The sequence below is a fragment of the Nelumbo lutea genome, chromosome 8 (assembly GCF_056320005.1).
Source record: "Nelumbo lutea isolate HS-2025 chromosome 8, American lotus-T2T, whole genome shotgun sequence".
Classification (NCBI taxonomy): domain Eukaryota; kingdom Viridiplantae; phylum Streptophyta; class Magnoliopsida; order Proteales; family Nelumbonaceae; genus Nelumbo; species Nelumbo lutea.
The window spans coordinates 141,127-163,455 of NC_142691.1; the positions used below are offsets into that span (position 1 = coordinate 141,127).

General features: G+C 38.6%; 1 protein-coding gene across 7 annotated transcripts in view; it reads right to left on the reverse strand.

Annotated features, from left to right (window-relative positions):
- Positions 1 to 18,411, reverse strand: part of LOC148842057 (K+-H+ exchange-like protein) — a 34,872-nt gene extending 16,461 nt beyond the window's left edge. For 3 of the 7 annotated variants that reach the window (XR_016103505.1, XR_016103506.1, XM_088958867.1), the window contains exons 1-5: positions 17,827 to 18,411; positions 17,640 to 17,704; positions 17,462 to 17,560; positions 6,284 to 6,331; positions 158 to 227 (exon numbers count right to left, since the gene is read on the reverse strand). Coding sequence is in view for 2 of the 7 variants with exons in the window: in XM_088958867.1 (XP_088814993.1) it covers positions 158 to 227; positions 6,284 to 6,331; positions 17,462 to 17,560; positions 17,640 to 17,704; positions 17,827 to 18,021 (477 nt within the window). In the remaining 5 variants the exon portion in view is untranslated. Of the gene's footprint in view, positions 1 to 157; positions 228 to 4,814; positions 4,925 to 6,283; positions 6,332 to 17,461; positions 17,561 to 17,639; positions 17,705 to 17,826 lie in introns of all 7 variants that reach the window. The other 4 variants (XR_016103508.1, XR_016103509.1, XR_016103507.1 and 1 more) reach the window with 3 other exon arrangements.
- Between the last annotated feature and the right edge of the window lie 3,918 nt (positions 18,412 to 22,329).

Sequence of the window (22,329 nt, forward strand, 5' to 3'; positions counted from 1 at the left end):
AATTAAAGAAGAAACCAAACTCATATTTATGCTAGTAATGGATCCCAGACAAAATAATAGGTGTAGTTTCCCAATACTTGGTATGGGGTGATCATTACCTAGTACTAACTAAAAGAAAAGGTTAGTCAAACCAACATTAAATAATTCATAAACTTACAGTGAAGGCCATTGTGAATGGAAGCAATGAAACTGAACCATAGAAGTATTTTCTGTGAATAATTGTTCCCCTGAAAAGCAGATAATGGAGCACCCATTTTCAGTAAAATGTGCATCACCTCAATCACAACTTAAAGGTATCAGCAACTTTTTTTCTTCAAATTCATGATAGTCCATCATGGATAGAAGAATAAAAAGCAAGAGTTCTTACATATTTTACCAGTGGAAATCAGAACAAGAACTAATTTTCTGTAGTTTATAACTTCTAATACTTAATAACCATATTTCTACATCTCTTAGTACAATAAGTATAAGATGCCATTAAGAATTTACAGACAGAATTCACATGCAGAAAAATAGTTGTTTCAGTGGACATGATATTTTTTAAGGCCATGTTACAAAAATATCCAATTCTCTTCTAGCATCAGAACTAAAAGTCTATGGTTTGCTAACATTATCCCTCCACTTGGAAAATAGGGGAGGAAGAGATAAAAAAAAGGGAGAAGGAAGATTTCAGGCAGCGCCGAGAAGGAAATAAGAGGTGGTGATTGAAGAAAAATAGTTTTTGTTCGAGGAAAAAAGTTTTAACCCAGCCAAAACTAGTGTTCAAACTCTTTACAAGAAAGTCAATTTCCCCAAACACAAATCTGTATTTCCAAGGGGCTGAGTTGATTTTCTTACCCAGGAAATAACCGATAAGGAGTCTCCTTCTACTTCAGCTATCTAGCTGTACTGCTAGTTTAATTTCTTGTAGAAGAACCATTATCTCAGCCTTAACTGAGTCTCCAAATCCAAATGGTCCTGAGAACAAAGCCACTACAACTCCTTGATGATTTCTAAAGATTCCCCCTATACCTGCCCTCCCTAGATTGCCAAGGGAGCTCCCATCATAGTTTAGCTTTAATTTATTTGACTCCAGAGGTTTCCATTCCATTCTCACAACTTCTTTATGTTTATCTGTCTATACCACTTCAGACCATTTCCATAACAAGTCATTTGTAGAGACATCTCTAAAAAGTTCCAATGTTTTTGCCCAATGTGCAACTCTTATTTTAATGGTTTCAATCATTCTTCATTTCACTTAATCTTCTAATGAAGATCCTTTGGTTTCTTTCTTACCAAATGGACCACACCACATCTGTTCTTGTTATCCTCCACAAACATTTTGCCCAACTGACTGAACATTTACTAAGTTGGCTTCGATGATCGTATTTACCAAGATGTCTTTAATGTAGGATTTTTGTGTTTGTTTATCTTGATTCACATTTAATATGATAGCGTCATAATGGGATTTTCAAATTTATCTTCAATTAGGACTTTCTTTTTAAAGAGATTTAATAAGATTTTAATAAGGAGTGCTCAATTAGATTAGGAAGCTTTCTCATAGAAGGCATAGGGGTGTAAAGAATTCTATATAAAGAGTAATTGGGCCAAAGCTAGAGGTAATTCTGTTGGTTTTTTCTTAATTATTTAGTGAAGAATTGTTCTTCCCGTTCTTTGGCCTTGATTCTTTTCTCTGAATGTGATTTGTTTCCAAATTGCGCCATTTGGTATTAAAGCACAAGCTTGATCCTTCTTTGGATTATGGCTCCTAAGAAGAAACAAGTGGCTCAGATCATGGAGTAAGAAGTCAACAACAAAACAAAAGAAGAGGTGGTAGAGTTGAGAAGACAAGTCAATACACTTACTCAAGAGTTGAAATCGCTACATTCTCGTTCCAAAACATGAGACAACGACTTCGATGCAAGTGCCTCCACTCATTCCTTTTCGTCATCATGGTAAGCAACTAAATTGGTTATAGTTGCGGGTGACTAGAGATAGTGGGAAACGGGTATCAAGATTGAGATAGTGTTTTGAAAGCCCCAGGCACAAAAAAAGCACATAGGGCAATTTGCGCCCGAGGAATGCACCTTTTTGAAGCAAGGTGCAAAAATGCAAAAGAAAAAAGCTAAAAAATAAAAAAAAAGAGTAAAAAAATTTAGAAAATGCAAAAAAAAGATAAAAAAATATTAAACATAATACTAATAAAAATATAAACTTAAATTTTACAATAGATGTTTTAAAAACCTATTATCTAAAATTAAAATACACAAACATAACATGTAAAGCATATTCAAATGAAAATTTAAAAATAAAATCAAACATATAAATCATTTTCAAGCATGTAAAACCCACAATCTCTTTTTTTCCTCAATTGCATTACTTCTAGTAGCAAAAGTGACCGAAAAAATATTGCATTCCTGATTCTACGAGCGTCCTTTGTACCATACCCCTCAAGGCAAGCCCAAACAAGTCTATGTTAGCGTCTTAAATTCTTAATTCTCACATAAAAATAATAATTTTATAACCTTAATTGCCTTTAATGAAGATATTTTATAAAAATGAATGAATAAACAACATTACGAAACCAGCTTCCTATTTGCTAATGTCATTCATTCATTTTAATAAAATGTCTTCTTGAAAGGCAATTAATGTTATAAAGCCATTACTTTTATGTGAAAATTAAGAATTTAGACCCTAACATGGACTTGTTTGGGCTTGCTTCGAAGGGCATGGTCAGGGGTCCGGGGGTGGAACCCTTGGCCTAGCTGATAGGTTCAAAAAAAGCAAAAACACGTAAAATTTTAAAAAGGTGCACGCTTGGGCTGAGGCACAGGGCGCACCAAGCACACATCTAGGTGCACCAAGCATGTGCTTCTTGAAAGAGTTGTGCCTAGGACCTAGGTAATGCGCCTTGCCTGTGTGCCTAGGTGCGCCTGAGGTGTGCCTTTTAAATCATTGATTGAGATCCCGGAGTTCCACGGAGGTATGACTCCAGAAGAATTCATTGACTAGCTCTTCATGGTTGAAGAAGTCCTTGAATTCAAGGAAGTTCCAAAAAACAAGATTGTGCCCTTAATAACCACTCCTATGATGACAAGACCTTAGAAAGTGAATTGGTGTATGGTGATGTAGGTGAAGCCTTAATGATGTAGCGATCATTCTTAAGAATGATTCGTGCCTTGGTGTTATGAATGATTGATGCATCATTAAGGCTTCACATACATCACCATACACCAATTTACCTTCTAAGGTCTCCTCATCATAAGAATCAAACACAGGTGGGGCTGAAAAGTCATGTGCTTCTCTTAGGGGTTCCCCCTCATTTTCTACAAACAACACTCCATTTTTTTATCATTCTTTGCACATTCAATAGATTTATGGCCCAATTCACCACACTTGTAGCATTTCAACCCAAATGAGCCAACCTGATTTTGTTTTGGTCCGTTAACTTGGGCCCGACCCAATGGGTTAGACCTATTGTTTTGCCTTTCTATGGTTAAAGCATGTTAATGAACCATAAAGACGTCATAATAATCAAATAAATCTCATACATCCTGAATATTTGGTCTCAAGCCACTAATTGGTCATCGGTTTTAGTTAACCCGTTTCGGGCCATTAACAAGTGAAACTTTCTTGTATACTCACATGTATCAATCCCTTGCTTTAGATATTGCAATTCTTGGTAAAGTAAATGAGTATAGTTATGGGGTAGAAATTCTAACCTCATATTTGCCTTAAGTTTCTCCCATGATCTAATCTTTTACTTGCCTCTTTTGTGTTGCATAACCTTCAATTGATACCACCATGTTGTTGCATGCCCTCTAAACTGAGTAGTTATGAAGGGCACAATCTTGTTTTTAGGAACTTCCTTAAATTTAAGGACTCCAATTACCATGAAGAGCCAGTCCATGAATTCTTCTGGAGTCATACCTCCATGGAATTCTGGGATCTCAATCTCGAAACCAGTTTTCCATTGTTTCTTGTCACCACCCACAACAACAGCCAATCTAGTTGCTTTCTTTGATAATGAAAAGTAACGAATGGAGGCACTTGCATCGAAGTTGTTGTCCCCTATTTTGGAACGAGAATGTAGCAATCTCAACTCTTGAGCAAGTGCATCGACTTGTCTTCTCAACTCCACCACCTCTTCTTATGTTTTGCTATTGAGTTCCTGCTCTATAATGTGAGTCACTTGTTTCTTCTTAGGAGCCATAATTCAAAGAAGGATCAAACTTGTGCTTTGATACAAATTGGCATAGTTTGGAAACAAATCACGTTCAAAGAAGCTTCAAAGAAAATAACTAAAGCCGAAAAATAAGAAGAACAATTCTTCATTGAATAATTAAGAGAAAATCAATAGAACTACCTCTACCTTTGGCCTAACTACTCTTTATATAGAATTCTTTACAACCTTATGCCTCCTACAAGAAAATTTCCTAATCTAATTGAATACTCCTTATAAGAATCCTACTAAATCTCTTTAAAAAGAAAATCCTAATTGAAGATAAATTCGAGAATCCCGTTATGTTGCTATCTTAGTAAATGCGAATCAAGATAAATAAACATAGAAATCCTACAATAAAGCTATCTTGGTAAATATGAACTAAGATAGATAAGATAGATCATTGAAAGCCAACTTCGCAAATGCTTACTCAATTGGGCCAAATCCTGTACTGCATCACATCTTCCCCTTTTTTCTGTTGCCTTAAGAAGTTGGAGTCAAACAAACTAACCACATCTTATGGGGGAACTCATCTACAACCAAAGGTAACAAAAGTAGTCCCAAATGCAAGTCAACAAAGAGCAAAGGATTAGTAAATGAGAAAGAGTCTCACCACTAGCCTTACAAAAGAAACACATGAGGAAAGAGGCAAGTAACCGGCCTTCTTTTCTGTAGCACATCACATGTGTTAGTCTTTCCAAGGAACATCTCCCAACAAAGAGCCTGCACATTAGGAAGGATTGGTTTGCAACAAATAAGAGACCATCAGCTGAGGAGTGCCAAATTCTGCTATCCAAAAGATTGTGGTCCAACAAACTTTTTACAACAAAGAGATTAGAAGACTAAGGGATTCACACCAAAATCCCTCAACACCCTTCTGAACCCAAAGTCCTAGTTTAACCCATATTCTAAGGGCAAGTCAAAACTTGAAATAGGTTCAGGCTTATGATTTGATAACAAGTAGTGTTAGGAATTTCAACTTAAGTGGTAGGTCCCCAAGCCAGAGGTCTTCCCAGAATAAGACTCTATTCCCACAGCCCACATCAAAATGAATGTAGTTTAAAAGGTAGGCAATACCTCAAAGATTGCTTTCCAAGGGTAGTTTGAAGTAGTACGAAGGGATAGTTTGCATCCCAGTCATTGTCCACTACACCATTAATGCTTTTAACAACTGTGTGCCACAATCTATCTCCTTCTAAGGGGAATCTCCAAAGCCATTTTCCTAGAAGAGCTATATTTTTCTCAATCAAATTTCCAATACCTAATCCTCCTTGCTCCTTTAATTTACACACCTGTTCCCATTTTACAAAATGGTCTTCCTTTTCATCCCCTAGCTCCCACAAGTAGTCTCCTATCAATTTTTCTAACAGTTTGGCTACTTTTGTCAGGATCCTAAAGGTGGGCAAGTAGTAAGTGGGTGAATTGGCTAGGATGGATTTGATCAAAGCGATTCTTCCTCCCAAAGAGATATAGCTTCTCTTCCACAAAGATAACTTTTTTGCAAATCTTTCCACTACTTCCAAACCAATATTGCACATATTTCTAAGGACATTATGTAAATCAAGAGTACATGTCTTTTTCAGATATGGATAATAACATGTGTGCTCATATTGGGTTTTAAGAGAAGTGATGGACAATTATTTACTGAATTCAATAATGGCATCTTTGTTCCACAATCTGTTTTTCTTTAACCAGCAACAGAAGTATAGGATTAATATATAAATATGGATCTATGGTAATTATAAAGCCCCAAGAGTCAACACTCAAAAGACTCCTGAGAAGTCATGTACTAGATAATTGGGTAATCTGAGAACCCAACCAAATAAAGGGTACACTCTAGAAATCAAATATCTCTCTTCTTCCATCCAAATGCCTGGAATTCCAAAATTTCAGTATGCTAGAAAATAGCATTTCATCATTTAGGATTTACTGTTATTAACCTTGCAAGGTGTGATTACCTCTAAAAGAAAAAGGAAGTAAAGAAAATATGACAAAGCTTCATGCCACAACCATAATTATGAAGAAATACTTCAAAAAATAGTCTTGAACATATAAATTTCCAGTAACATAAAAACATATTACCTCAAAGCAGTATGTCGCAATCGTCGGCGTACTAGTCTTGAATTTAAGCTGGCAAATATTTTGGGAAGTTTCGTAATCAATATTAAATGGTTGAAGATATAAATATGAAAATAAAAAGGGATAGAGTAAAGGCCATTAAATTCAATTAATAAAACAACATTAGAAATTGGGTTAAGATATGAACAACTTTCTCGGGTAAGAAATGAAATGGACTTGAACTTGTCAAGTTCTTCTAACTTCATATGGTACACATCATTGACCTCCACCAAGTCGATCTTCTACAACCCTAAAGATTTTGATAACCTCAAAAAAGAAATACCTGATTAACCACTATTATTAAAAAAGCCTATTTCAAACATCGTGTTGGTATAAAAATCTGATGGGATTCTCATATAATTCACTCAATTGGATAATTGAGCTTTCATTAATCTGGGTACAATCTCAGGATATCATATAGATGGACCATTAATCTCCACAAAGAGCAGAGAAAATCCTTTGATTTTTACTTGATAAAGCAAACCAAAGATCAAACTTTCAACATTGCAAATCCTTTTAGGCCCCATTCTTTTCAGGTAAGAGGGGGCAGAGGGAGTTGGTCAATGGGAAAGTGGTTCCCATTGACCAACAATCCCATGTTCTTTTTTCGGTAAATCTGGGCCCCATGGTAAAATGACTTTTTTTTTATGAATTACTGTGAAATTTCATTAAAACTTTAAAATTAAGCAAAGTACATCAGAATGGAGAAGAGATAAACTCTCTTAGCTCTCCCCAAAAGGCTGATTACACTATAGCCCAAAACAAAAGATCCCTCCCCACCCCTGTTTTGCAAGTGCATCTGCAAAGGAATTAGCACTCCTTTTAACCCATTGCAATCTTATTTCCATATTTTGCATCAGCCACTTAAACTTCTTCTTATCATTAAGATAGCACCATAAGACAGCTTCCTCAAAAACTGCCATCATCTCAGATCTAAGTGAGTCCCCTACACCAATTGGGCCCAAAAACATGGCTGAAATTTTGCCCTCTTCATCCCTAGGTACTCCTCTAATGCCCAAGGGAACAGGATTTCCTTCATTACTGCATCAAAGTTCAATTTGAGAAAGCCACAAAGAGGAGGAGACAAAGCTCCCCTCTGTTCGTACCTCTACCTTTCGTGGAATTTCTTCTGGCTTCACACCACTTAGCAGGATTGCTACTGAATAGAGATCGCCCCAGAAAGCACCTTCCAAGATTCCTCCACACAACACAGCTATAGACTCTGCTATTTCTTGTTTCCATAGATGGAATGGCAAGCCTATTACACGCACCACCACACCATCTTCAACAAAAAAATCCTTGGAGTTGGATGTTGGATTCCATTTGAAGACTGTGAATGATTCGAACTCAGCCTGAACATTGATAGCTAATATTTCCAAATCATTCTCTAATGGATCTAGGATGGCTTTACAGTTATCGAAGGGGGTCACTATGAAAACACTCTTCAACTTCAACCTGGTTGCCAGTAAGTCAGCTACCCTCCTCCAATCATTAACCTTTTCCTTGGCTTGTATCACAAACTTACTATCCCACTCCTCTCTCTCTAGACCTCCCACCATTCTGCAATGGCCTTTTGTTTTTGCCATGACCACTGGCCCTTGTTGTACCCTGCTGTTACTGAGATAAGCCTTCTCCTCCCTTATGAAGGCTTTTTTCTCATTTGCTACTCTTTGAGCAACCAGTCTACTTCCCCCCAGCCTTGGTTCTGTTTTCCTGCTGGTAGACACACCAGTTGCCTCTGTCCCTTCCCAAAAAATTCAGTCAAAGCTATGAAGAACCCATTTCTATTCCTCTTACATTCAACAACATATCTCCTCCCTTCTAGTGTACTAAAATCCTACCAGTTTATCTGCTTACCTTTTGAACAGGCTCCAGCTATGAACTTTCTAAGCCACTCGATCACTTCTAATCCTTCCAGCAATATTGTACCCTTTTTCACTTCCCTTACCTTCAGGCTTACCTTCCCCTTGATTCTCATCTCTTCGAACAGAAGATTTTTTGCTTCTATCTTCAAGGATCTCCTCCACTGACCTGCCTGCACGAACTCCATCCCCTCCATTTTCCCTCCCATCTTAGTTCCTCACCCTCTCACCCTCACCACTCCTTCAATCACTCACCCTCTCACCCTCTCCTCCTCACCACTCCTTCCGACTACATGAATCCTGTTTCACCAGAACTCTCTACTCTCACTCTTCCTCAACTCTCTCCTCCCTTTTCACGTGGGTCACTGTTAATACCCCCTGGTTTAACCGCCAGCCCACCCATACCTCCAATCAGCTCAGAATGAACCATTTGACAGCTCGGGCCGCTTAATTTCTTCGCCACATCAGCATATGATGGGCCGACCAACTAATGTTTCATTTTAAAAATTTTTGAAATATTTCCTTTTTCGATGTGGCCACCCAAAACCCCTTTCAAGCCCGACTCTTCCTCTTCCCTAAAATGTTCCCCCTGTTCTTTCCCATCACCTCCCACTAAAGCTTTGCCACGTAAGCAGCCTTCATCCACGTCACCTCCTTCTTCCTCCTTCGAACATCCTCTCCATAGCGATGCTTCCACTTCCGTCAGGACCCAAATCTTCCTACAGAGACCCTCCGAGAAGAAAGTTACCAACCGTGGAACCTCCTCCAACTTCAACCCTCGGATTTTTACCTTGATCACCGTCAAGTCCCTGAGACTGTAGTCCTCCATTGCTCCACCAATCATGTGGACTATTTTATCAACGAACAATTTGTTCCAGAGGTTGAACGGCACCCCAAGAAGCTTGATGCCGAAACAAGCTACAGTAATGTCTTGCTCATTACAAGACATACACCATTCTTCAACAACTATCAGACCTTCCTTCGTTTCAATAGCAGAGAGTTCTATCTTCGCCTCCCCTGTGTCGAGAATTGCTCTATTTTCACAGAAAGGCATCGAAAGAACAGATTCTCTAATGCTAAATTTCTTCCTTATCTCCTCTGCAACTAGCTGCCAGCCTGCGACCTTCCTCCCAACTGTCAACACAAATTTTTCCTCTATTCCTGCTTGTCCACTTCGAACTCCAGTTTACTCAAGTTAACAGAGCACGCAAAGAATTCCAACACTACCTTCTAAGTTTTCTACTCTCCCTTTCTAATCTTAACACTCTCTCCCACCCCCACCTTTGTTTTCTCTATTGAGATTTTTTGTTGAACCTTTTCATTCCTCTTCATCACTACCAGATACTCCTGCAACTTATCTACAAAACTCTTCCACCCTATCTTCCTATTTCCCTCCGAAATACACATGTACTTCCTGTTACTTTTCCCAAAACTTTCTGCAACTGCTGCGAACCACCCCTTTCTATTGTTTCTCAGCTCCGCTACATAATTTTTCCTTCCCCTATTCAACTGCCCTTTCCATCCGACTTGTTTCTTGCTATACGTAACTACATCCACGAAACCCTTCAACCAAAACATTGCATCCCTGCAAAGAAATAGAGTGGTCTTCTTCTCTTCTCTGATCTTCAAGCACGCTTGTCCCTTGTTTCTGCAAGCTTCAAACACATACTTTTTAGCTTCAACCTCCAGCCTTCTTCTCCATGTAGTCGCCAACCTGAACTCCATGTAATCGCCTTGTTGCTGATGGATTTCAGACCCCTATTTCGAGTCAAGGTGAAGTCAAACTCACTCATAACCTTTCTCTTCGATCTGTTCTTCATGTGCCTCAATTAGTTGTCAGTTAGTTCTCTTACAGAATCCCATAACTGCCTTGTGACCTTTTTTTCTACCCATTGTGTTTTTCAAGACCTAAGCATGAGGAAAATGATTGGAAGTGGGCACGAAGTCGATGGAGTCTACATCTTTGATGGACCTTTAGAGCATGGAATATCGGGCTACACTAAGTTTTGTTCTAATGAGAAAATGAGTCTTTTGAAATTATGGCATTGTTGTCTTGGTCATATGCTTTTTGATTCTATAAAACTTTTGTTTCCAAATTTGTTTAATTCAATGTCAAAGGTAAACCTTGAATGTGAAGTTTGCCATCTATCCAAACAATGTAGAACCACATATTTTGCAAGTAATAAAAGAAGCAATGTTGCTTTCCATTTGGTTCATATTGATGCTTGGGGCCGATTTGATATCTCTTGCACGGGTGGGTATAAATACTTCATTCTCTTCATTAATGACTACAATTGGTATATATGGCTCTACCATATGAAAAGACGGCATGAAGTTCCTATTATTGTTCAAAACTTCATGAATATCATAGAGACACAGTTTGAGAAAAGAGTTAAGATAATAAGATCTGACAAATGCCAACGACTACTTTGAACACTATTTGCATGGGTTCCTTGAAGATCAGGGTATTATTCACCAAATTTCATGTAGTCATACTCCACAACAAAATGGGGTGGCTGAAACAAAGAACATGCATGTGGTTGAAGTTGCTTGAGGTTTACTATTTCAAACTCATGCTCCCACCCATTTTTGGGGTGATGTTGTTGAGACAGTTGTGTATCTCATTAACAGGTTTCCATCAAGGATCTTTAACCTTCTATCTCCTCATCAACCTCCCTTTCCTGATGAACCCCCCTTTAATCTACCCCTTAGGATCTTTGGTTATGTTTGTTTTTTCATGATACAAGTCTTTCCCAACATAAGTTTGATCCTAAATAGTTAAATGTGTATTTCTTGGTTACCCTCCAGTCCAAAAAGGTTATAGATGCCTTGATGCTCTCTTTGGCAAGAAATATGTTTCTAAGGATGTTACCATTCTGGATTCCTCCTCTTTTTTCCAGTCATCACATCCTCTTCATGGGGACAATGCAAGTAAAGATCAGACTCCCTTTTGTCTTCTTGTTCATGTCCCTGTTCCTCCTTTCCCTCCCTCTCTTCTTTGTAACAATGGTATTTCTTTCACTCATCCTCTTATGTATTGGCCTCGGTCCTGGCAACAGTTTTTCATTAGGCGCAATAAGAGGGTGGCTCCTAAAGCAGAATGCCCATTACAATCTGATCTCCCAAACTCGGGTAATCTTAAACCTCCTAATAATTTTGTTATTGATCCTAACCTTGATCTCCCTATTGCCATACGAAAAGGGAAGAGGACATGCAACGATATCATATTACTAACTATGTGTCCTACGATGCTCACTCACCCTCTTATTGTGCCTATACTTTTCCCATCTCTTATGTTTCCATCCCTTGCAATGTTACAGAGGCAATGCAGTCCCTTCACTGGAAGTAAGCTATGAACCAAGAGATGGAGAACCTAATAAAAAATCAGACTTGGGAAATTGTTCCTTGTCCTAAGGATAAGATTCCTGTTGGGTGTAAGTGGATTTACACTATTAAGCACAAGGCAAATAGCTCAATTAAGAGGTACAAAGCTCGGATTGTGGCCAAAGGATATACTCAAACTTATGGCATTGATTATCCATAAATCTTTGCTCCAATTGCTAAAATGAACTCTATATGTGTGATCATGTCTCTTGTTGCCCACTACTCTTGGCCTTTATATCAAATGGATGTAAAGAATGCCTTCCTTAATGGAGACTTGCAAGAAGAAGTTTATATGGACTTACCACATGGGGTAAACTTTCCTAACAATGAAGGAAAAATTTGCCGCTTAAAGAAGTCCTTGTATGGGCTCAAGCAATTCCCTAGAGCCTGGTTTGACAAATTCAAAAATTCTATCTTAAAGATTGGATTCTCTCAATCTCAGGAAAAGCACACCTTGTTCATAAGAAGAGTTGGTGGTAGAGTGACAATGTTGATAGTATATGTTGATGACATTGTTGTGACAGACAACGATATCACAAGTATCTCTCAATTAAAATCCTTCCTTGTTTCAAAAGTTGAGATTAAGGTTCTTGGTGATCTCTGATACTTTCTTGGTATTGAAGTTGCAAAATCCAAGAAGATAATTTTCCTGCCACAAAGGAAGTATGTCCTTGACTTGCTCCATGAAGTTAGGAAACTAGAGTATAAGCTTGTAGAAACTCCAATTGATTCTAACCACAAGTTTAGTGTGCTACTGGAGGAGAAGTTCTTCCAAACAGAGGGATATATTAGAAATTGGTGAGTCGCCTTCTGTTTCTTTGTTTGACTAGACCTAACATATCTTACGTTGTTGAAGTGGTTAGCTAATATATGCATGAACACAGGACATCTCATATGCAAGTAGATCATAGAACTTTAGCCTATCTAAAAAGATACCCTAGTAAATGGATGTTGTATTCCGATCATGGCCATCTAAAGATTGAGGCTTACACAGATGTTGATTGGGATTGATGATAGAAGATCTACATCTAGTTATTGTGCCTTAGTCAGAGGCAATGTAGTTTCATGGAGAAGTAAAAAGCAATCAATTGTTGCTCGTTCTAGTGGTGAGGCATGAGTACAAAGCAATGGCTCATGGAATGTCTAAACTACTTTGGTTGAAGACATTATTGGCTGAGATGGGCATCCAAGCAGATACCTCAATGGGACTATATTGTAGCAATCAAGAAACCATAAATATTGCTCACAATCCTATTCAATATGATCGTACAAAGCATAGTGAGGTGGACAAACACTTTATTAGAGAAAAAATTGCTAGCGAAGAAATTTGCCTTCCTTTTGTAAAGTCGGAAAACCAACTAGTTTATTGCCTCACTAAAGGTGCTCACCATCCAAAGTTTGCTAAGAACCTTGTCAAGTTGAGCATGATTGACATATATGTGCAGCTTGGCGGGGAGTGTTGAGAATGTTTGGGGAAGAGTGTTTAAGCCTTTTTATCATCCTTTTGCATTTGAGCACCCAAGTATGGGCTTTCTTGTAATTTATCATTCAAATTATAAATAGCATTTTTTAGGGTGTGGACAGTAAGAGACATACACCTATTCGATACATTCTTCTTCCCTTCTTGTCCTTCTTCTCCTTTCTTCTCTTCTACAAACCCTAGATTTACAACTATATATATAACCCAAATTTATCAAAAAAAAAAACTATATATATAACCCAACTTGAGGGGGAGTGTTGCTAAGGGTGCTTTTCTGTATTTTTTTTATACATTATTTGTATTGTTAGTGTACCTGAGGTATAATGGTCATCTAATCTTATTTTATGGCACCCCAATATATAACACAAAGTGGGTGCCTCTAGATCACTTTTGATTGCCTCAATTCTTTGTCTTTTATCCACTATTTTCCTCTTCTTTCTCTTCCAAATCAACCTAGATGGTTGCTAGTTCTACTATTTCATCAATTCTCCTTTGGACCTTGACTTACCTATTGCTCTCAAGAAAGGGAAAAGATTTTGTATTCGGTATCCTATTTCTAACCATGCTCTTGCTAAACCTAATTAGAAGAATCCCATGGATGAGAAGATAAAAGCTTTAAAGAAGAACCGTACATGGGAATTGGTTGATCTACCTCTTTGAAAACACTTGGTGGGATGCAAATGAGTATTCATAGTCAAATACAAGTTGTATGGTTCTATGGAAAGGTATGAGACAGGGCTATTGATTAAAGCGTTCACACAAACACTACTCATAAAAAAATGTTAAACAAACACATGGCATAGACTATCAAGAAACCTTTTACCCCGGTAGCCAAGATCAACTCTATAAATGTGCTTCTCTCCATTCTTCAATAAAACCTTGGCATCTATTTCATCTTGACATAAAAGAAAAAATGTCTTTCCCCATGGAGACTTGCATAAAGAGGTTTCTATGGACATCCCACTTGGGTTCAACTTCTCAAATGCCAAAGGAAATGTGTGCGAATTAAAGAAAGTTTTGTATGGTCTAAAACAGTCTCCAAGAGCTTGTTTAAGAGGTTTGGTTGTGCCATGAAAAGAATAGGGAATAGCCAAAGTCAAATTGATCACACTCTTTGTTAAATGAAGTGATGAGGGCATAGTGGTTGCCATAGTTAATGTGGATGGCATTATTGTAACAAGGAATGATGACTAGGAATAGATTCAAGAACTAAAATCTTTCCTAAGGAAGGAATTTGAGATCAAAGATTTAGGAGATCTGCTATACTTTCTTGGAATTGAAATTAGCAAATTCAAGAAAAGTATCTTTATCTCCCAAAGTACACCTAGATCTTCTCAAGGAAAATGGGATGTTGAGAACTAAGCTTATTGAGACTTCAATTAACCAAAATCACCATCCTAGGGATCAAGTTGGATATCCTTTGATTGAAGTTGTTAGATTTCAACTCTTGGTTGGAATCTTCATTTACCTATATCATTCTAGACCTTATATTGCCTATGCAGTTAGTGTTGTAAGTCAATTCAAGCATGCCCTAGGAGTATACATTTTGAAGATGCTCATAGAATTTTGAGATATTTGAAGTCTTCTCCATGCAAAGGCATACTCTTTTCTAATCATGGACACCTTCAAGTTGAATTGTGTACAAATGTCGATTGCAATGTTTAGAAAACCGAAGCAAACTGGTCAGATGAACCGATTGATCCATGACCTGGGGCCCTGGCCAGTTCGGCCACACCCCAAGAACCGTACAATCTAAAAACCCAGTGAAAACTGGTTGACCGTCCAGTTTAACTAGTGAACTGGTCCCATATTCGTGAAACCGCCTGGGTCACTAAGTAATTGAAATTCTAAAATGAGTGACAAAACTTGAACCCATGACCTCTTATTTTCATATATTGCTTAATTACCATTAATCCACCTCTTTACTTGTGCTATTTAATGACTCTTTATTGTTTATATTACTTTATTACACATGTATTTTAAAGAAAATGTAAATTAAGAGACTTGAACCTTGGTCATTTGCTTTAAAAATTGAGGAATTTTCCATCCATCCACCATATTTAAGTATATTAAAAGTTGTAAAATATATTATATATAGTATTTATATAACATATATACATATATGCCACGTAATCACAATTCGACCTCCGATTCAACCCCGGTTAAACCTTTGACCCGTGAACATATCCCTTCTCCAGTTATGTAACCAGTCCGGCTCTCTGAACATTGGTCAATTAGGCTAGATCCATCACAAATAGGAGATCACCTAGCTATTGTTCTTTTGTTTGGGGTAATTTGGTTACTTGGCATAACAAGAAATACAATGCGGTTGCAAGGTCTAGTGTTAAAGTTGAATTTAGAGCAACAGCACATGGTATGTATGAAGCTTTGTGGCTAAAAAATGTTGCTTGATGAATTAGGGTTTGCATGACTGACCCTATGAGTCTTTATTGTAACAATAAAGTAGCCATTAGTATCACCCATAACCACGTCCAGCATGATTGCGCTAAGCATATTGTGGTTGATTGTCACTTCATTCATGAGAAGCTTTTGGATGGACAGATTTGTACTCCTTACACTACCTCACAATCACATCTAGCAAATATCCTAACTAAAGTTTGAACTTGTAAGTAAGTTTGGCATGATAGATATCTTTACTCCAACTTGAGGGGGAGTGTTAGAAGATGTGTATTCATAATCTAAGGGTATCGTTGATTTCATATGAACTGGGGCTAGAAAATATTATATTCAAAAGTGTAAGGGTATTTTTGTAATTTCATCTCCCATCTTATTAAGAAATAAAAGGGCATTGGGAGGGTAAAGGCCTCTTCAGACAATATTTCCCTTCCTCATATCTTGTTTCTCTCTCTTTCTCTCTTTTATCTTCTTCTTCCTCAAAACCCTTATCCACTTAGTCAAGCACTCAAGCTAACCTAAGAAACTAATTTTATGCACTAAATATGGCAATGAAATCATAATCATCATCATCCATGCCTTATCCCAACTAAATATGCCACTAAAATGAAAATAGAAATTCTAAAAGACAGATATAAGACTATTTATTTCATGAGACAAAATGTTTGATTCAAGAAACATGGACATAGAACGACAGTGATGCAGAATTATGGGTAGCAAAACTAGGAAGAACAAAAATAGAGATTAATCTTCATTGAAGCTTAGGGCTAGCCCTAATAGCTCACAAGACCAACCAAGTTGTTTGGCTCACTTACACTAAAGAATGATGACCATAACATGTAAGAATAAGAAAATTGTTTTTTTTTCTTTTTTTTGTTTTTTTGAGAAATGAGAAAATTGATGCAAGTCCAAAACTCAAATAGAACAAGAAGAAGATCAAAATTTATGTGGGTAGAACCATAAATTAGTGAGGAAAATAAACAAAAATAAATAAATAAGCAATGTTTAAGGCTAGGGATAAGACTTAGTTGTGTTATGCTTGCTACATCAATTTGTAATTTAAAAATAACCATTAATTGTTTCAAAGGGAAATGTCGATATAAAAAAGAGAAAGAGAAAGATTAAACACATTAATTGTACAAATATGGATATAAAAATAGAAAGAGAAAGAATAAACCCATATATTATTTGAAACGAAAGAGATCCCCAGCAACATTGTTGACAATTAAAGATGGCTCAAACAAAGAGCTTACAGCACCCAAACCTTACATACATGGAAACCATAAATCTAATATGAACTAAGAAAATAAGCAGACTAAAGCATAAAGAGAATAAAAAAAAAAAAAGATAGAAATCTGTAATGACCCATATGGGGGAGTAATGTGGCTCTGTAGGATGTGTCGGCTGGAGAAGTTTTTACCCATCTTTTATAGCCTTCAAAGAATACTCTAGACCAAGAACAGATGGGATGGCCCATATCAGATGTCCTCTAGTGTTTCTCTTTTCTCTTCCTGCCTTATTTTTCATCTTGTTTGCATTTTATTAGGAATTGAAATATCTCTTTACTTCTCTCTCTCTCAGTTTTGCCTCTTTATCTCTTATTAGGAATGAAAAGTTTGTCAAAGATGACTGTTTATTTTCTTTCCTTTGGCTCAAAGAAAGCCACTACTCAGGCAACAGAAAGCTCCTTTTTACTATCTTGCAACCAATGTAAAATATTGCCCAACACCCTTTGTAGGAAAGGCATTCAAGAGCCCGATAACAGAATGGTAATGCATTTATTTGACCATTTAATTTTGTTTTTCTTGTGCTTCCACCTTTCTTTTGGAAGTTCGGAGCAATGTTCTCAATGTTAAGATCACCAGTTTGGTTTTGTGTTTTCTTTTTTTCCCCCTTGTTGATGATGTTGCAGACCATGCATTGTCAGATAAAATCGAAACAAATAGCATCACACCAAGAGTGCCCCAGATAAATTGGACAAGAAAAGAAAAATAAACAAACCTCTTGGGAAATGTAACCTCGACCTCAGTAACTTCCTTGGAAATGGATTTCAAGAAAATCTCAGAAGGCTTAACACGAGCTAGTAGATGCAAACCCAAACTACACCACAAACAAGTAAAATTAGTAACATTGTGTCTGTCTGCATTCGATTTTCAGAGAGAACCAACACAAACATTACCCATATATCTTATTCTTGAACGTTCCCTCTGGAGCCTTCTCAAGACCAATCCAAGCTCGATTCATCTGAAAATGCATAACCAAAAAAGCAAATCCACTTCTTCTTTTTAATAAAAAAACGAAAAAGAAAAGAAAAAATTGGACAATTCTAAGTAGATGGCAAGTGGGGGCGGGGGGTAAGGAAGAACCTTATCAGAAACAAAGTCAACTACGAGCTCTGCATTTTCATTCATCGATTTTCCATTAGAAGAGATTTCCTTACAAAGATCTTTCAATGTCGGTGAAGTTCGAGAATAACCTAACTCTGAAACTGAAGTGTCGATAGATCTGCTAAAGCACCAGTTCCTTCCTTTAATAGGAAAAACAATTAATCGAGCTCTCATGTTTCCTAATTTCTGTTTTATCGCCCTAAGTCAAATTGATCTGATCAGAGGCAGAAGAATAGATCCTAAAAAACATTCCACGACGTGGTGCAAACCCTAGACTCTCCGAAAAACGGTCATTCTCGCCGAAAGGATTCGATCGGGAATATAACGCTAATGAAGGTAATGGCAATGATAATAACAGTAATCGTTTCAAATTTTTGGCTCAGTCTAATGAGGGATGTGTTCTGATAATTTGACGTTGAGGGGGTTTGGAAGTGATGTTGAAATTGGTAAATGAGCAACACCATGAGACAATGCGCAAACGTAGAGAGCCAATCGCTCACGTAGACCATGGAAGATTAAACTAAACCAATTCCACGGGAGTTCAATTTCGCTCGTTCCATTAACGCCTTTTCGCTGTTCGGTAAGTTATTTACTAGGCGTGCAAGTCGGGCGGGTTGGGCCGAGTTTATGCTCAACCCAGGCCTTAGAATTTGGGCTTTAAAGCCCAAATTCGGCCCGAGCCCGAGGTCAAGTCCAATTTTTCCAACACGAACCTAGCCCGCCCTCTAATCTGATGCATTCAGGTTGGGCTCGGGTCTGGGCCGGGCTTGGGTTGGTCAATGAACCCACTCTAGAATTATATATATATATATATATATATATATTGATAGAGGGTGATTTGGCCAGACCTCGCAGCACGGGTACACGTGGGCATGACCTTGCTCAAACAGTGACTCAGCATGACAGCACAACGAACATGAACACAACTCGGAGGGAAAGTCCCACCGAGTACAGTTCGGTAACTCGGCGGATAAACTACTCGCTGGGAGCCCGCCTTACCTACACCTCCTCCCCGGGGTTAAGGCACTTCGGGACATCCCGAGTTCGGGTCGTCCTGACCTCTCTTAAGGCCCGAGCTCCTCCCAATGGACCTCAGGCCACTCCCAGGCAAAAACGCACCGATACATCTCTGGACACCCCGAGGCATGGACACCTCGGGTTAGCCAGCTCGGCATAACCTGCTACAGGCAGCTCGTCACTCAAGAGACAGCCCAGTTCAGAGTGATTTGCTGAAGAGTAGTTTGGTATACCATGGGAAAACTCCCTGCTTGACCGTTGTACCCGACAAATCTGTGAACAGCAGACAAGTCCCTCATCAGATAGCGTCGCGCCTGTCACCTTCAGAAAGGTGTCTTACGCCTAACAGGCACATACCCTACAGCGACGGCCCCGCGCATGCCACCTCAGCCTTGCTTGTAATAGTTGTGGCAGGCTGGTAGTGGCGGTTATACCTGCCCTATCAGAAGTCAGAGGGCCTAAAGCGATGGAATTCGGTTATAAAGGGATCATTCTCAAGGAACAAGGTATCTTGGAATCACTTGCGCAACCGTCACTCTTACCATTCCGTTTCCTTTCTCTTCTTGCACACAGTATTGACTTAATCATCATAGCGTTTCTACCAGGAAACCCCCCGGGAGTCCTTTCTCTTTCCTCTTGTCTCAGGTACCTCTCAGAAGCTACGCGAGTGACAGCTAGGAGTGACCGGATTGCGCTACATCATATATATATATGTATGCAACATATACATATATACACATATATGTATAAATGTATATAATTGGTGTTGGACAGTTTTTGTATGCCCTTAGCTTCAATCAATTATGATGTACTTTTGATATTTAATGTAAATAAATAAAGTACATGTTTGATTCATGTTGTGTGGTATGCTTTTGTGTAAGACCCTAAAACTGGACACTTAATGAGACTTGTGTTAGTTTTAAATGTTCACAACCGTTGGATAAGTCTGGGGAGATTTATCCTGCCAAGGCTGACACTAGTGTGCTGCCAACTGTTGGGGTGGCTTGTCTCAACTGCTAGGGTAAGACCCAAGGCACACGCAGTGTAGGATTACTTGAACCCTTGAACCGGACTATATTTCCAGTATTGCCCTGAACCTTGGAGATTGATGAGCAAAACTAAAAAATTACACCTAACCCCTAGACCCGATTATGGTACTGCACTAGGTGTCGAATCGGGCTGTCTTTGATATGCCAATCAGTGAGATCCTTAACGGGGGTCAAAACCTGGGTATATTGGGACAGTCTGAGAATTTATCTGAGTGGGCGATCATAGTGACGGGACCAGCCCCCTTGTCGGACAAGGGTAATGATCGGGGATGCACTCTCTCTGATGGAAACCAAACTGCCGGCAGTTGATTTCAATCGTTGGAATTTGTTTTTGCAAAATTTATATATATATATATGATATATAGATATGCATGGTTTCAAAATGTTTGCAAATCGTTTTAATTCCCGGGATCCATGTAAATAAAGAGTGCAGCATTGTTCCTTGCAGCCGAGGGAGAGGTCCTCTCTTGTCTGGCAGTGTTTGATCAGTATAGGCTGAGAGGTTAAGTGTAAGGCCATTTGGGATAATACCTAATGGGCTAATCTTGCATATGCCCATAGTCCCTGGGCTTTTATAAGATGGCTTGGCCCAGGGACCACTTAGTGTAAGTGTTGGGCCCATAGGGTCCATGTGATGGGCTCAAGGGGTTCATTGGACTTTCTAGTAAATTCAGCTAGGCCTTGTAACAAAGGCTGGGCCGAACCCATGTGGCTGGTGTGTAGACCAATGCTTAGGTCCCACACCATACAAAGAAGCCCAACTGGGCAGCAGTTTGGAAGACTATTGAGCACTTGATTCATATTGGGCCTAAAGCCCATTTCAATCTGGGCTGATTTGATCAGTCACTGAAGGGGGCGGATCTAAGATTAGGTTAAGCCCAAAAGCTGATCTGATCTGTAGATAAGATTAAGAAGAGTCCTAATCCAAATACAGATTTGAATAAGGGCTAACTCCTGATATGATTAGGAGGTTTTCTTAATCATTAAGCTAGAGGAGAAAAACCCTAATTCGAATGACAAGAATTCGAACCCAAGGGATTTCGAGGAGAACACACCTGCATTCTGAAGATTAGATCTCAGAAACCCTAGAGGAGAAAAGCAGTTTGCCACTTTCTTCTCTAGCTTTCTTCTCCATCAGCCGCCGCCAACCACCACCCAGTTCGATTTCTTTGTGAGGGGAAGATCAAGAAAGAGTTATTGATATCAGTCTTTGCTGAAAGGCTGATTTAGTTCGGTGCTCATTGTTTCCAGAGGATTCTTATGAAGGATTCAGTGCGTAGGACGCACTTTGCTGGTTCTATTCCACAGTTGTTGTGTCATCTTTAGCAGGAGCAGATTTTGAACTTTCTTTGGGCGTGAACACTGACGATGGGAGATACTAATTCTCTGTATCAGGTATAACCCTTCCCTTGTTTTAGGTTTAGATCTGGTTTGGTTCTAGTTCAAAGAGGATCCTTGAATTTTGATTCTAAAATCAGGGAATACGATTCCCAGTTGGAAGGAAGGTAGGAAATTTATGAAATTTGCCCTCCCATTCCGCAATAGTTATGGCGTCCACATGTTGGATCCTACCATTCCTTTCAATTGGGTTGGGTTCAGGCCGGATTCAGGCTACCTAAGGGTTAGGCCCGAGCCTGGCCTAAAAAATAAAAAAGTCCGACTTCTTGGACTTGAGCCCATCCTGTGAAAATTTCTAGGTTGGGCCGGTTTGGGCTTGGGCTGGGCCTGCCAAAGTCTCACCCCTATTATTTATAGGTAAGTTTTTTTTTCTAGGAAACACTTATCCATGTTTTTTTTATTTTCCAAGTAAAAAAGGCAATGACCATTTTAACCATAAAATCCATTATTAAAAGGGATATTTTTGTCTCATTCAAGTGTTAGCAACTTTCCCGAAGACTGCATTTGTTTGAGGTGTAAATGTGAACCGGGGTAAATTTTACACTCCGGTTTAGTTTTGCTAGTGTTTGGATGAGATGTTATTTTACATCGTAGATGAGTGTAAAACTCCACTTTACGTAAATTTTACATCGAAAATTGATGGAAAGGACTCTCTCTCTCTCTCTCTCTCTCTCTCCTTCTTAATCTTCTTCCTCCCCGGTTTCACTCTTGTTTGTTCCTATCTGTCACTGCAACGTCCGACAATAGCAATTCTCCCCCTTCTCCAATCAGTTACTATTTCTTTTGGATATCTCACTTGTGTCATTGTTCCACCATAGAGCAGAGAATCTAAGTTTCCAACGACGAAGACTTCACCATCAGTGTTGCAGATCTGCGGACTATATTAAATCGCACAAATTTGCAAAACGAGCAGCACGACTCAATCATATTTGAACAAAACATTACCTTCTCTGTTCAGCCTCCATGCTGAAAGCTTCTTCACCAACGTAAGAAGTTTCCATCCATTCCTTCACCCAGG